The 17,195-nt window shown below is 42.4% G+C and overlaps 1 protein-coding gene across 7 annotated transcripts in view; it reads right to left on the bottom strand.

Annotated features, from left to right (window-relative positions):
- Klf12 (Kruppel like factor 12) overlaps positions 1-17,195 on the bottom strand; it is a 479,766-nt gene that overhangs the window by 74,417 nt on the left and 388,154 nt on the right. For all 7 annotated transcript variants that reach the window (XM_045145262.1, XM_045145261.1, XM_045145263.1 and 4 more), the window contains one exon: positions 2,695-2,757. In XM_045145262.1, the coding sequence (XP_045001197.1) occupies positions 2,695-2,757 (63 nt within the window). The remainder of the gene's footprint in view (positions 1-2,694; positions 2,758-17,195) is intronic.

Raw genomic sequence — 17,195 nt, 5'->3', positions numbered from 1 at the left:
TGAAGCAGCTCAACTCTCTGCTATCCCTACTAATTCTGGGTTGTTACTCAAAAGCTTTCTCTTAATTTTTAATTTTTTTGGTTCATTTTTATTTATTTATTTGAAAGTGACAGAGAGAGAAAGAGGCAGAGAGAGAAAGAGAGGGAGAGAATGTGCACGCCAGGGCTTCCAACCACTGTAAACGAACTCCAGATGCGTGCGCCCCCTTGTGCATCTGGCTAATGTGGGTCTTGGAGAATCAAGCCTCGAACCAGGGTCCTTAGGCTTTACAGGCAAGCACTTAACTGCTAAGCCATCTCTCCAGCCCTCAAAAGCCTTCTTCAGTTGAATGGATATTTATTTTTCTTTCCACCCCTCCACACCACTAGTGCTTAGGATCAAATCCAGGGCCTTGAACATGCTGAGCAAATACTCTACCATTAAGCTACATTTCCAGCATGGAATGCATTTCCAAGTTCTTCCTTCCTTTATATTTTCCCCTATTCTACTATAGCTCTCAAAGTGGTCTTAAAGAGAGTTGATAACTTCTCCCTCTGAACACTGTACTATAAATATACTTCCATGAAGCAAAATCCATATTGTGTTAATTAGATGTTATATGTTCTTTATATGTATGTGTGCATAGCTATATCAATGCATGTCCAGGGACTTAGGAGTGCTCTCTCTTTCTTTCTCACACACACCTCCCCTACAAGGCAGTCAGCTTTGGGGATAGAAATAATGTTTTATTTATCTTTCTAATCTAGTGCTTCTAACAGTGCCCGCCTGCAACTGTAAATAAACATTGTTAAATAAATACAAGTTGAATTTTCTCAAGGCTAGTGGTAAAATCCTTTTTTTTTTGTTGTTGTTTATCACGGATTACTTATCCAGACACAAAAGTAGTTTAAACTTACTAAGCAAATGACATGCTATAAATTGTGTAGGACCAAATTATCATTACTCTAATAGTCTAGCAAGACAAAAGAGAAGGAAAGAAAATGCGTCACTTTTACTCAGTGCTTCTGAATAAGCCACTGCTGGAGCCCGTGGCAGAAACGGGTCTCAGGACCGAAGATGTTTCCTGCACCCTGGCTTGTATTGTTTACTATAGCATCTCACTTTCTCTCCATGTAATGAAGTGTTATTAGTACAACACACTTGGAGAGGAGACAGAATATAAAATCCTATGCAGTCCCAAAGGGACCTACTTTCTCCCTTTTCTTTTATGTGGTGACCCTCACCCAGCAATTGTCCCCTCAGATTTCCAGGTCTGATGGGACCACACGCTTTGGACACCGTGAAGCACCAGCAGATTTGGAGCAGTGCGCAAGCTCTGACTGCATCCTTGGTGCTCCGTTCCCCTCTGTGAAAATGCAAAGCGAAATATCTCACACATCACCAAACTATTGTGAAGGTTAACTAGATTTAATGGGGGGAGGGAGGGGAGCTGATTAGGTGTTATTCAGTGTCATTATGTTGGGTCCAAAAATAATCCTGATTTATGAATGAAATGAATTTGGAAGCTGAATCTTTGGTAATTATCTCATAATCATGTCATAGCTTTTAATCGAAAGACAACTTTAAATATAATACAAGAAAGCAAGACAGAGAGCTGAACATTTCTCTATATCTGTTTTTTTTCTTTTCTTTTCTTTTCTTCCTTCCTTCCTTCCTTCCTTCCTTTCTTTCTTTCTTTCTTTCTTTCTTTCTTTCTTTCTTTCTTTCTTTCTTTCTTTCTTTCTTTCTTTTTTTGAGAGAGAGAATGGGTGCACCAGGGCCTCCAGCCACTGCAAAGGAACTCCAGACCCATGTGCCACCTTGTGCATATGGCTTACAATCAAGCCAGGGTCCTTTGGCTTTGCAGGCAAATGCCTTAACTGCTAAGCCATCTCTCCAATCCCATTTCTCTCCATCTTTGAAGTAACATAGTGTATACAATTCAATTTTTTCCCTTTTGTTCTTTCTTATATCTTCTTTTTAATGATACATGTGGGTTTAGAAGGTGATTGTTCTTGGAAAAGAACAATGTAAGAAAATATGGATTTGTTTTTGAATCAAAATTATTTTTGTTTCATGTAAAATATTTTTGAAGCCCTTTCAATGATTTCTTTAAGAAATCAATAATCAAATATTTTGTGGTTGAAACAATTTTTCAGGTGATTTATGGAAAGTAACATTAGTTTTTGCCTAAGAAGTAGTTGACTAAAGATTTTAGCATTTCCTGAATTTAAAAAGCAAAACAAACAAACAAACAAAAAGAGTCCCTAGATATTTAAACCTAAAATTGAGGCAGTACTATCTAAACAGTAATTACCAAAATTAATATCACAGGCTAATTAACTGAAAAATTTTCATGAGAAGTTGCAATTGGAACTTGAGAAAAATCTGAGTTATTAATTAAATCTCACTTTCCAAACAGAAACATTCTTTTAAAAAGATGATAAGTGGATAATAGTGAGAAATGAGATTATATCTATTAGGAAAAAAATGTTGCATTTGTAGGTTTTGGTGAATGAAGAGTTTGGCTGGAAAGAAACTATATCAATATAATTTAGAACTTTTCCCAGTAAATGACACTGCCCGATCCCATTAGTAGAAATGCAGGAATGCATTCCCTACAGAACAATGGGAATATTTCTCATGATTTTAACCAAGCTCTTCTAAAAATCCTATAAAACTTACAAATGCTTATACCTGAATCCGCATACTCACCAAGCAAACTTCTGGTTATTCATTCGATTTCCCCGCACCCTTGACACTGGGGATGGGTGTACCCTGTAGACAGATGAGAGCAAGTCAGTCATTGAAAAAAAAAATCCTCTTTCTAAGTAACAACTGGAAAAAAGGCATCTGTTTTATAAATGACCTCTTCTAGGTTTGCTTTATACCTCCCTTCCCCAGAACCTGATCACCTCTTAGTAAGTCGATGCAGTTAAACTCCATGCCAGCTAACCCGAAGGCTTGTTTTCTTTCCTAAGATAACAAGGCTATTTCCAGGTTCACTGTGAAATTCCCCAGTGCAAGACCAACCGTTTCAATGAAGAGATGCACTCTTTCATCCCACCACGCGGTTACTGAAGACAGTCTCTGCCTGGCAGGCACAGCCCCATCTGCCCTTGATGGACCTTCTGACGTCTGTGCCCACAAAGCAATGGCGACATGCCTGCTCCTTCCGTCAACATCTAAATTTTCACCCCAAGAAAATCACAGAATGTTGTCCAAATTTCTGGAAGCACAGCGTGTGAATGGAAGAGGAGGTAGAGGTGAGCCGTTATTTCTAGGAGACAGGCCTTCTGTGGTCCAGGGCAAAGTCGATTGCAAGCTTTAGCTAGGTCATGAGGGCAGAATATGGGGTATCTTTGTGAATGACATAGTCATTCTTGACTCTTGGTTGGGCTTTTAACACAGAGGAGTTAGGGTGACAGATGCTCATGGTCACAAAACTTCCAGTGAGTCAATAGCTTCCAGGTTCTTGTCTCGTGAATTTGACAAATGAACTCCATAGACTATTGTTGAATTTATGAGAAGAAGGGAGAGCTATCTCCTGGATAGCAGGCTGGGACCACAGAAATGGGGACCTCAGTAAAGTCAGCACACAGCTCCTGGGGGGTTTCTTACATAAGGCTTTAATGGACTGGGATGAGCTGGTCATTCCAGGGCCCATGCCAGGACTCTAGGCATCTTGCAGTGTTAGTCCTATCCTCATTTTGTTTTAGGAAGAAAAGCTTTTTTAGGATCTTTTAGGATTTTAGGAAAGAGAAATCCTTTAGGGAAGAAGAAAGAAGGAAAAGCTGGACCCTTCCTTACAGGATCCAGAACACGTCTCACTTTCAGTCCATTTGGAGCCCTGTGTCCCTAAACTGCCCAGCAAATCTTTATGTCCCGTTATTCCTCAGTGACTGGAAGGGAGCACTGCCTAGGCTAGAGTCAGGCAGGGTCGGAGGGCAAGGCTGCTGGACCTCCCCTACTTTGTGAGTCACTGCCTGGCAAAGCAGGGGCTAAAGATATAGCTTGCTCTGTAGAGTTCTTGCCTGGCATGCACAAAGCCCAGATTTCGACCCCTAGCACCAAATACAACCTGCATGGTGGCAAAAGCCTGCAATCCCAGCGCTTGGGAGGGGAGTGGAAACTACAGGACCCGAAGTTCAAGGTCATCCTTGGCTAACATGAGACTGTGTCTCTAAAACAGACATAAAACCCAAATATACAAACTGGCCAAATAATATGTCCTACTTCCAGCTTTCTTCGGGCCATCTTCCTGCTTTGGGTTACTTTCCTAGGGTTTTTTTTTTGTTTTTGTTTTTTTTTTTTTTTTTTGAGATCTAGGGAAGTAAATAAAGAAACATTTTAAGTTGGTTTTGAGCCTTGTTAGAACCAGCAGCTTTTTAGTGCATTAGAACCCTCTCCTTGCATGGCTGTGCAGCAAGTGAAAAATCACATCAGACCAGGAAAGGCAGTGCAGCCACTTCTGAGGGACCAACTGAAGCCTCCCTAAGCCGGATGCTGAGTGCACTTTGCACAGGAAGGCTGATTTCTTCCCCATCCCTTTTAGCTTTTGTTCCCTCCCAGACTTCTCAATGACGGCTGCAGCTGAGCTGCTCAGCACAGATTTTCTGCTCAGCATGGGGGAGGGGGTGTTAATTATGCCGAAGGATGGAGGGAGGCCAGACAGCCCCTCTGGTGAACTGCCTCATTCAAGCACGCCCCACTTCCTGCTGTGTCGCAGCTACAAGGATCACCTGTTGGTCTTGGCATGTGGCCAAACTGCGGCCCGGCGGAAATGACAGACTCAGTTAGAAATGAAAGCCAGCTCATATTCCAGTGCCCCAAATGAGAGGGAGAGAAAGAGACACTGGCTCTCAGACATACGAAATAGAAAAAATAACTTTTTTCGTTCTTTCTTTTAAATCTGCTTGAAATATAATCCCCAAAATGAACATCGGAATCAAAAGAAACTCCCCAGATAAAACCTCCTGATCCAATGGAAATGTGGGAAACCCTGGTCAGCTCTCCTTCTGTCCCTCCCCGAGTCTGAATTTGTTTTCAGAAGTAATCTTAATTCACACCCTGTCCTTTCAACCTTTGACTTTTTTTACTGCCCCCTCCTTCAACATAGCAGAAGGAAGCTATGTTTTTTCAACATGGTCAATTTCACCACCTAAGGTTTAATGATCACAGCACACCCACATCATTCATTTATTTTTTTTAACAAGACCTGGTTAATGTACAGTTGCAGTGTTTTCTAGATGTGTGCATCTTCTAGAAAAGCATTCATTGATCACAGATCAAATACATAGGTGAATACTTTCTAGAACAGCTTAGCAGTTTTGGAGGTAGAACTTCTCATTATGTGTAGGAACTAGTAATTATTAAGTTTCTTAAAAGATTAATCAGGAAATATTTTCCTGCTCAAAGGGAGTTTACTTTAACCCGAAGTGCAGACTACAGCCCTTATCCTTCAGCTGTACCTTAAATGTTATTTCTTCCGAAGGAGATGCAGCGTTTTGAGCTCAGTGTTTAAATTGTGATACTTGCTATCATCTGCCTTCTTTCCACATTTAGCAGCCAGGCAGGTAGCAAAGTTGAAACCCCAGTAGGAGAAAGCACCACCTAATCTGCATGTCATGCATTATTCATGACCTCCTGATTCCTGCACCTGCATCTAGGCAGGAAGCTTGCTGGGAATGTTCATTGTTCTTCCCTTAGCCTCACACAGGCTCCATTACTCCTAAGCCACTTTGTTCTGTAACTAAGGGTTTTAGGCCTTAGTACTAACTGCTGGATAGGAAAAGAAAAGGAAAAGCAAAACAAAACAAAAAACAACATACCAGGCTGAAGCAAAGGACAAGCTGGTGGTTATATATAACACAGTGGATTCTACAAGGTACTCTACTGAGACTGATGGCTATGTCAGATGGAAATGCTCGCACTGGGTGATTCACATCACATGGAGGGAAAGGAAACTATACCACTATGACCCGGAACACCAGTTCTTCTATTTATAAGCACTTACTCATCTGGGGCAGGTGGCAGGTTTTAACATTCACCCAATTTCAGGCTTACTTTGGCTTTCTTCCTAAACATATGAGAACTTTCCAGATGTCTTAAAATAAAAATGACTCCCAAGTCTTTGAGTTTAAGCTCTAAAACTCGATTCTCAAATCTTGTACCTTAATTGCCTACTGTTAAGGTTAAGAGAATGTGATTTCCGTTCTGAAATATTTTCAGTAGCCTGAATGAATATCTAATGACTTGAGGCAGGTCCTCAACACAAATTATAGGCCACTGATGACTTGCTATTTAAGTATGTAAGACATGCAAATTTTAGAAAGATTACTTTCACCATATATATGTATTTCCTCACTAACTTTCTCCTCGAGAAGGCACTTCTCCTTGGGGTGTGCCTACAGCCTTGCCACAGTCATCATACTACGTTTTGTAAATTTTTGTTTATTTTTATTTATTTATTTGAGAGCAACAGACAGAGAGAGAAAGAGCAGGGAGAGAGAGAGACAGACAAACAGAGAGAGAGAGAGAGAGAGAGAGAGAGAGAGAGAGAGAGAGGGAGAGAATGAGCATGCCAGGGCCTCCAGCCACTGCAAATGAACTCCAGATGCGTGCGCCCCCTTGTGCATCTGGCTAACGTGGGTCCTGGGGAATAGAGCCTCGAACCAGGGTCCTTAGGCTTCACAGGCAAGCGCTTAACCAGTAAGCCCTCTCTCCAGCCCATACTACGTTTTCTAATTGGGTGATTACTTAGCAGTATTCCCTTTGACCAGCCGGATCATTCCATCCTGGGCTTTCTTGCCTCACCCTGTGACATTCTTCTAGTCTTCCCTCCTCTTTTTCCCTTTGTTTCAACACTTCTGCTCATTCTTTCACTTCCAAATGTGGATATGCCTTGGGGTCACGCTCCTAAGATCTTTTCTTTCCCATTTTTAAACTCAGTCCATAACTGAAAACGACTCCAACATATCTACTTTCACATCTATCCTAACCACGTAATGATGCTGCACAGAATCTATTCTGCAAGCCTAGATCTCTGAGTTGCAGGATTGAGAGGCTCAGACTATGATACCCAAAATATAGTCCTCAGAAACACTTCTCTGGCCTTCTGTCCTGCCTGCCACCTCTTACTCTGCCTTGAAGAAAGTTATAAAAAGCAGACCTCCCCACCCCCTCTTCTCTCCCAAACTGGGTTATACAAATCAGAATTTCTTGTCAACAAAGCCAGCCATAGATTATAAAAATATCACTACAGGGACTGTGAAGATGGCTCAGTTGGCAATATGCTTGCTGTGCAAGTATAAGGGCCTGGATACAGACTCCCAGAACTCACGGGCAAAGAAAAGTGGCATGCACTACAATCCTAGTTGATGTGGAGATTCCCGAGGTAGGGCTCACTGGCTAGCTAGCCTAGCCAAATGGGTGAGCTGTAGGTTCAGTGACAGTGGACAGTGATTGCAGAGGACACTCAATGTGGATATGTAGCCCCCACAATCATGTGCATGCCCAATTCAATGCTTACATGTATACATGCATGCACGCACACCATACATATACACACATATAAAATATTATTATGCTTTTCCTCCCTCTTTCTGGGTGACAGTTATTCATGAGGAAATTTTCTGCTCTAGCCTGTTAATTGTAGGCACTAAGACCAACATAGTACAAAGATCCTAAACCATACGTGAAGGGATTAATATTATCCAGGGACCAAGAATAATGCAAGTACCTAGGCTGCAGGGTTCCCCTGCCCTGGGTTTGTCACTATTACATCGACCATTCTGACCAGTCGTGTTTCAAATCCCGTGATGGTGTCATCAACATAAAAATGAGCAGTGTTCATCTTCAGTCTTTAAGCCTATGCTTCCACAATTTGTATTTTGCTATATGGCCATTGGCCACAGTTTCTGATGTTGGGTAAGGAAAGTGCTTGACCAGACCAGGGTTTCTCAATTCCGACTTTGCTCTGGGGGCGGGCAGGGGGCATGGAGTGGCGGCCTCTCCTCAATCTCAGACATGACAGCGTCACTTACTACACTGTTCAATGCAAACCAGAAATGCTACTGAGTCCTCTGGTGCTTTCATACCCCACGTAAGAGAGGTTGCTTTATACTGACGAGAATCAGAGCTGTCTATTTCACAGAGCAATATAATTTCTCTTCTCTAGTAAGATTCAATATTTGATACCAAGATTATTAGAAATCATTATGGAAAAATAAAATAAAAATAATTATGTACATATACTTTCTCTTTATAAGTCCATTTTATGTTATCTCATAAAATTATTAGACCATAGTTCCATCTATAAGCTACAGATTACTTAGTAAGTCAGCTTACGACACTTGTTGAATGAAGACTAGTTTAGAAATAACTCTACATTATTAAATATCAGAATGCTCTTACATAGAAACATGTGGAAGATAATCTAAAATAATCTTTAATACTGCTTCCTTCTTAGTGCTAGCTGTACTCAGATTCTCATGCATATTGAGGCTTGTCCCGATGTCAGTACATGAGATACCTTCTACCTCTGGCCATATAGAGTATAACCATAGTCATTAAATTAAGTCATCCCACTTTATTTTCAGCTTTTTGTCCGTCCAATGGTTCGAGATGATTAGAAACATCACATGTTAGGGGCTAGCATTTTGGACAGGGACACATCATTTTACAAGTATAAGCCTGTGGTTTACATCCTCATACTGCAAACCAAAACCAAAATCAACACACACAGTGTGTGTGTGTGTGTGTGTGTGTGTGTGTGTGCGTGTATACAGAGAGAGGGAGAGGGGAACCTATATTTTAATTTTTTTAAATCAGTGCATAGCATAATGAGCTTCATTATGTTATTTTCATACATATATATTATTACTTTACCAACATAGATATTTATGGCCAGAGTTCCATGTCAAATATATTCCTCAATTGCTTTCTACCTTATTTCAAAAACACTAAGTTATTTATTAGAGAGAAAGACACAGATAGACAGAAAGAGAGAATGGGCATGCCAGGGCCTTCCGCCACTGCAAATGAACTCCAGAGACATACACCACCTTGTACATATGGCTTATGTGGGTCCTGAGGAATTGAACCTGGGTCCTTGGGCTTCACAGGCAAGCGCCTTAACTGCTAAGCCATCTCCAGCCCAGCTATGTTAGTTTTTGAGACAGGCTCTTTCACAATGCCTGGACCTCATCAGTTCAACTAGACTAAGTGAGTCAGCAAAACCCTGAGATGTCTCCTGTGTGTGTGTGTGTGTGTGTGTGTGTGTGTGTGTGTGTGTGTGTGTGTCTGTGCGCGTGCGCGTGCGCCCAGTTCTGGGACATGCCACGGTGCTCTGTGCCTTTGTGTGGGTTCTGTGGATCTGAACCAAGCTCCTAATTCTTGGATGATGAGCACTGTTCCAACTCAGCCATTTCTCCAGTGCCCCCAGGTACATTTTTTTTAAAGTTCTTATTTGCTCTTCTTTATGGTTGAAATGTGCTGCCATGTAAAGGCACTGCTGTTATTTTTGGGTGCGTGCCCTGAACTTGAACACCACAGAGAATTAGTGTTGTGACTATGGTTTATACTGTTTACTGTACTGTTCATTCTAATGCTATAGGTACTTGGAGTGGCTAGAGAAAATTGTGCTGAAGATTACAGCCTATTCATGGGAAAGAAAATAAAAAGAAACCTTCAATTCTACTATATATCCAGAGAAGGAGCAAATGTAAAGCCAGCACACTTGGTGCATAATGACTACACATTAATCATTCTGCTCCCCCTTAAGGCACCATCTCTCACTACCTACTTTGGCTCTCTCTAGGGCCGCGACACTGGACGCTCTCTCCCATCCCTCCCTTCTCACTGGCTCACTGGTGCCAGCCTCTCCGAGGTCATCCGAACCTCCAGGCTAGGCCCGTGTGTCCCTAGTTCTCACTCCATGGGATTCCATTAGGGAGCTAGGCTTAGTTGGTTCTGTCTGAGTCTCCGTATTTCCTCTTCCGATCATATCTCCATTACCTGCCACCAAATATACAAAAAGCTATTGCATGATTAGCTCCAATTTCATACGAAGCTCTAAATTCTGGAATGAACAGCAACAACCATGTCTGCCTAGTCCCAAATGCCTTCTTAGAACTTAAGGGCCTGTCTCCAGCATTTGTTAATACACAAAGTTTTAGATTGTCAATGTGAGTCACTTCACTGAGTTACCTGTTAAATAAACATCTTTAAAAACCTAGAACATCAGTAAATGATCAATATTAATTAAATACAGTCAGTGTACTCAACTTCTCCCTAAGTGGTCCTGGCACTTACAGTTAACTTGAGGCCAACAGGCAGAAGCCAACATGAATAAGGGTAGAAATGCTTAGAAGAAATTTCACTTCATAGCATAAACAGGGGTTAGAATTAATCAAAACTGTGAAACATTAGGGTTTTCAAGGAAGAAGAGGGCAGGAAGCAAGGTCTGCTCATGTAAGCACAATTTCCTGAGCCCAAATCCCACAATGGTAGGAAGACAGTCTGAGGAGGGGCTCAGTTAGTCAGTTAGCAAGAACGTGAACTGTAGCTGAGCAGGAATAATTTTGTAACGCCAGAGGGTAAGTTTCTTAGAAACATTTGTAGGAGATGAACTAAAATGTAAAGACAGGATTTGAATACAGGTCACTCACTAAATACCTAAGGGCTTAGGAACTGGGGCAGAGAGCTGTGGAGTTCTATCAACATTTCTTCGGTGACTCAGACTCATGCATACAGCCCTTATGACTTCTGTTTAGCCAATATCCACTGGATGCCTATTATTTATGCATTAAATGTAAACACTAACCGAAACATTTAGTTGTATCGGGTTGTACTGGGCCTTCTGTGTGCTTTCTAGATTCCTCTGTGCTGTGACAGTGTTGGGGGAAAGTTCTGTATTGATGATGGCAAAGCTTCTAGCTTCCTGGGGTCCACAATCCTGTGAGAATTCCTGCAAATAAGTGTCCATCACAGAGCCGTGTGGAGAGCAGTGACGGGAAGAGATCACACTGCGGAGGCGTCCGGAGTCAGTTTTGGAGTCATCATAGGATTTTCTTAGGTTGACACATGAGGGCAATCTTAAAGGGTAGGTTCCTCTGGCGGGGAAAAGAAGAGGAATCCATTCTAGAGCCAGGTACATTCACTGAAGAGCAGGCACTTAGACGATGGCATAACGACACGTCTATAGGGGAACCAGGGGAAAGGGGGTTGGCAGGTCTGGTGGGGCAGGAGATCGGGGCCTTTTGTGCTGTACTAAGTACTTAAGAGAATTAAAGGAGAACCCCCAGGGGACTTGTTGGTTTGATCTGGTAAAAATCAGGTTTATAAGCTGGGGCAACCATCTTCACAGCTGCGGCAGGGTGGCTTCTGGAACACGTGCAGGAAGTGAAGACACGGGAGGACCACTGGAACAAGCCTCTACAGCTTCCCAAGATGCAGAGGGAACGGCGATGGGTGGGGGAGCGGAGGATGGGCAGGTATCTCATCAATTACAGGCACTGCCGGGGGTGGTGGTTCACATCTGTAATCCTAGTACCTGGAAGGTGATGGCAGGAGGATTGCAAGCTTCAGGACAGGCTTAGCTATATTGAGCAGAAGTTGAAGATGAGCCTGAGCTATGTAGGGAAACCTGACTTAAAAATTCAGAAGAGAGGGCTGGAGAGATGGCTTGGCGGTTAAGTGCTTGCCTGGGAAGCCTAAGGACCCTGGCTCGGGGCTCAATTCCCCAGGACCCACGTTAGCCAGATGCACAATGGGGGCACACGCATCTGGAGTTCCTTTGCAGTGGCTGGAAGCCCTAGCACACCAATTCTCTCTCTCTCTCCCTCTTTCTTTCTCTGTCTGTCGCTCTCAAATAAATAAATAAAAATGAACAAAAAAATTTTTAAAAAATTCAGAAGAGAAAAAACGTAGCTCAGGGTGCTTGCCTGGCATGCACAAGACTCTGGGTGTGATCCCTAGCGTCATAAAGAAAGAAAAAGAAATAAAAGGCAAGGGTGAGAGGAAGTGAGGGAGGGACGGAAGGTGTGAGAAACAGAAAGAAAGCAAGCTATCTGTGGAGAGGAGGTGGGTGGGTTATGTGTTGTAATTCCTAAGAGGACTTGTTGTAGACTGGACTACTATGGTGTGCTGCCCTTTATCCCAGAGCATGAAGTTAAGGACTGCAAAGAACAGAGAGCTCATGCTAAATTAGTGGAGGGCCTGATGATCTGCAGTGGAGATCTGCTAATTATTAGGTTGATGGCATCATACACTGTGTACAACAAACAGTGTAAAACCCATGGAAAAATACCAGGAGCCCAAAACAGCCCCCAGATGCAGACAGGCAGACAACCTTGTGACCATAGCATGACCATTGACCCCGCCTAATGTACTATAGATAACCCTGTCAGGATGTTTCCAAGAAGAAAACAAAAAAAGGATCCCTACCGACCCCAAGTCTATTAATAAGTAACCAGAGCTGGGACTGAAATCATGCTTCTGCTTCTGTAAACCTGCTTCTGCTCTCCCTAACCCTATAAAAAGAGACCCTTCCCCTTGCCCGGCGCGCTCAGCCTCTCGAAGGACTGGAGTGCCCGTAGGCGCCTGCGTGAACAATAAAGCTGCCTCTTGCCTTTGCATCCAGTGGCTCGGTCTTGGTTCTTGGGCGTGGGTCTCCCACCACGGAAGATTCCCCCTCCCCCAGGAATCTTACAACAGGATGTGAGGCTTATGCTGCCCAGAGACCAATGTGGACTCTCCCTAAGCAGTCCCTGCCTAAGGAAAGTGATGGAGCTCAATACATCATTCCATCTCCTGGGCGGTGACCTCGGGCTCTGGATGTCCCTCCATGAAGAACTTCTTGTACAAAGATGCAGCTATACATCCACGCAGCTACCTGTGGTGACTGGTGTCAAGTACAAAGGGGGCAGTAAGAGAACTAAAGGAACTTTTTTTTTTTTTGGATAGCACCCAAGGTTCTGTGGTGGGTGATGAAAGAAGCTGACATATCCAATGAGTAAGGAGAAACATGTTGTTAGATTGAAATAAATAAATCCCAATGAGTTTCTACAGGACTGGGCAGAGAAGAGAAGAGAGAAGTGTTGGAGGTATGGACAGCCTTGTAATATCAATTTTTGGTTAGCTCCAACTTTCACGGAGGTGGGATTATGAGGGGGAGGGGAACAGAGAAGGGCCACGGCCTTGGGAAATGTGAGATTATTTTGGATGACTTGAAACCTCTATTTCTATAGGAATATCCAAAATCCTCAGTAAATGACTTAAAAAAAAATGATGTTTCAGGATTCAATGCTGGCTCATGTGATCTCAGGTCCAACATTCAGAACAATAAGAAATACTTGTCTGTACTTCATTAGATGCCACAGAAGGCAAAAGTGTTGCCTCAGGCAGGAAATGGTGTGAACATCAATTTTGTCAAGAACCAGTGTTTTAGTCAGTTTCATGTTGCTGGGATGAGCATCTAAATTGGGCACAGTTTAGAGGCAGCAGGGATTTCTTTCAAGCTTACAGATCAGGGGAAGTTCCATCAAATGTTGAAAGAAGTTTCTTCCACACATCCAAGTAGAGAGAAACAACCAAACAATTCTTAAAAACCAAAAGCAACAAGTGCCATTGGGCAGCAAGCAGCAGGAATCCAGCCTGCGCTCAAATGTCTCTGCATATCTTTAGGCTGGAAATCAGATCCGTCTTCAAACACACCCTGGATATGCCCTCTAACGGGAGACTAAAGACTCAAGTTACAAGCGTTAATAAAACTCCTGAGTGTATGGGGTACATGTATTCAAACTATCACATTCTGTCCCTGGCCCCTAATAGGCTCATAACCATTTCACATTGTAAATTGTAATTAGTCCAACTTCAAATGTCCCATAAGCTTTCTAAAATTTAAGATTGTTTCTTTTTTTTAATTTTTTTTTTGTTATTTTTGTTTATTTATTTGAGAGAGACAGAGAGGGACAGAAAGAGGCAGATAGAGAGAGGGAGAGAGAATGGGCATGCCAGGGCCTCCAGCCACTGCAAACAAACTTCAGACGCGTGTGCCCCCTTGTGCATCTGGCTAACGTGGGTCCTGGGGAGCGAGCCTCGAACCGGGTCCTTAGGCTTCACAGACAAGCACTTATCCGCTAAGCCATCTCTCCAGCCCTTAAGACTGTTTCTTAACTATGAGTCCTGTAAAATCAAAACAACATAAAACAGCACAGAGTAAACATTTCCACTGCCATACAGCACAACAAAAAGAGACTGGACTAGTCATCAGGTAGACATCAATCACCTGCAGTTCAAATCTGACATTCATAACCAGTGATGACAGTCTCTGGATTTTTAACTTCCATCCCTCCAGCTGGGCTGAACAGGCAGGGGAAACTGTGTATCCTGAGCCAAGAGCACTCCAAGGTGACCTTTGCACAGTCCTGGTATATCCAAAATATCTTCAGGTCTCCATTGCAAACCATGGTCTTCAGCTTCATACATTAACCTTTCCAGCCTTTAAAGCAGGAATATCCTGTTTCTCATGCCTTGTCTCAGCAGATGCTCCTATTTAACTTCAGACAATGGCCTCAATGGCCATGCAGGGACATCGCACCCTGCTGCATGAGCCCCTGTATCTGAGCAGCAGCTTGTGGAAGCCTGCGCACTTCATGACTGACTTCCATGCATTTTTCATTCTTCCAAAATCAATACTTAGAATGTAACAGTATAGCCACATTGTTCATCCATGGATGAAATATGATATCCTTGAAGAGCAGGTTCATTCCTTTCCAGTCATCTCCTTTCAAAGAGTTTGCATTTATAGCATTCAGTCTTTCTGGGTTGGAATCACCTCAGGCATCTTTCCATTATTTCAATGTACGTAGTTGGCCATCTTTCAGGATGGCAGCTTCATTAACCTAAAACCTGACTCTGTGCCAGTAACTATAAACTTTCTTAAAATTCTTCCAACTTTAAATTTGCTACATCCCAGGCCTATATCTTCCACCAGGCATATTAGTCCATTACTTTCAAATTCAACCTTGATCAAACTCTCTTGGCATGGACAGAAGAACACAGCCAGCCTTTATGCCAGCAGCAGAGTTCTAACAAAAGTCTCTTTGGTCTTTCCACCTCTTTTTAGAGTTCATAAGAAAAACCTACAAATACAATTCTCTTAAAGCATTTTTCAATTCTCACCAAAATAGCCCATAAATCTTGGCTAACTGTACTCTACAGTTTCTGCAGTTAGAAGTACCAAGTCCATATATATATTTTCCCTCCAGACACAAGTTCCAAGGACCAAAATCCACAAGGTCAGATTCATCTTATCAGCTACCTACTCTCTGGGACCAAATTTCCATTGCTGTCAGGTTCACATTGCTGGGATGAACATCCAAACCAGGAACAATTCAGGGGAGGAAGTAATTTATTTCAACCTTAAAGATCAGGGGAAATTTCATCAAATGGTGAAAGAAGCCACTACCATACATCTAAGCAGAGAAAAATAACAAAACAGCCCATAAAACCAAAAGCAGCAAGCACAAACAAGGAACTCAGGTAGATCTCATTAAAACTCTCCGCATATCTTTGGGCTGGAAATCAGATCTTCCCCCAAACACACCTTAAGGTTGGACCCCTGAATCTGACCTCCTAGTGACACTTCCCTCCAACCAGGAGATGAAAGATTCAAATAACAAGTTTTAATAAAACACCCAAGTCTATGGGATACATATATTCAAACTACCACATTCTGTCCCTGGTCCCCACTTGAATCATGACCACCTCACATTGTCAAATGCATTTAGTACAACTTCAAAAGTCTCAGAAGCTTTACCAACTTTAAGACTGTCTCTTAACTGTGAGTCCTGTAAAATCAAAACAAGTTATATACTTCAAACATATAATGGCACAAAGTAAATATTTCCATTGCTGGACCCCAGGATCCACCTCAAGTGACATCCTCATCCAGCCAGGCAATATGAGATCCAAGTGACAAGCTTTATAAAAAGCCTAAGTTTGTGGGGGTCAGACATTCAAACTACCACATCCAGAAACCCAAGAAACATCTCTGAGGTGACTGCTCTTAAGAAAACCCAGTCCCTGAGCAGGGACACCATCTCTGTTCAAGTCACTTTCTGTTTCCATATTCATCAACCCTTTTTATCCCAGCCTGCTCTCTTACCTGCTCTTTCCCCAAAACTTCCTCCACAAATACATTTTCTCCACTATCATCATAGTGACCATTTTGCAAGTGTATGTGTCTGTTTGCACATGTGCATGTGCATGTGTGTGGAGTGGAAGCCAGAAGTCAATATTAGATGTCTTTCTCAATTGCTCTCCACCTTATTTTTTTAATAGCAAATATTTTAATTTTTATTTATTTGCAACCAGAGAGAGAGATAGGGAGATGAGGGACAGTCACAGAGAATGGGCACACCAGGGCCTGCAGCTGCTACAAATGCATGGACTACTTTGTGCACTTACTTTTACATGGATACTGGGGAATCAAATCCTGGTGGTTAGGCAAGTGCCTTAACCCCAAACCATCTCTCCAGCCCTTCACCTTATTTTTTAAAGACAAGGTCTTTTGCTGGAACTAGAACTCACTGATTTGACTAGACTAGATTAGCTATCAAGCAAGCAAGCCCTAGGCATCCTCCTCTCTGCCTCCCTTAAAGGCATGCGCTGCTTTCCCTGGCTTTTATATCAGTGGTAGACATATATACTCAGGCAGTCATGCCTGTGTGGCAAGCATTTTACCCACCGAGAAATCTCCTGAGCTACTAGAGTGGCATTCTCCTTCTCTTTTTTTCTTTTTCTTCTCTTTTCTTTCTTTCTTTGTGTTTCTTTCTTTTTCTTTTTGAGGCAGGGTCTTGCTCTAGTGCAAACTGACCTGGAACTTACTCTGTCATCTCAGGCTGGCCTTGAAATCACAGTGATCCTCCTACCTCTGCCTCCCTAGTTCTGGGATTAAAGGTGTGCACCATGCTTGGTTTATAGTTGCAGCTTAATGGTGAATTTGCTCTTATTCCATTAACCCTTTAGTGGCTTCCCACCGTTCTTGAATAGACACAAATCTCATTCTTGCCTAAATACCTGTTAGGGCCTTGCCTATAAGAGGCTCTTCCACCTCACCAGCAGCAATTCACTCCTTTCTTTCTTTTTTTAAAAAAATTTTATTTATCTAGTTATTTGAAATTTATTCATATCCTTCTTTTTTTTTAACA

The sequence above is a fragment of the Jaculus jaculus genome, chromosome 3, assembly GCF_020740685.1.
Source record: "Jaculus jaculus isolate mJacJac1 chromosome 3, mJacJac1.mat.Y.cur, whole genome shotgun sequence".
Lineage (NCBI taxonomy): Eukaryota > Metazoa > Chordata > Mammalia > Rodentia > Dipodidae > Jaculus > Jaculus jaculus.
Note: the sequence above shows the minus strand (reverse complement) of the source record. Positions and strands in the feature narration are given on the sequence as shown.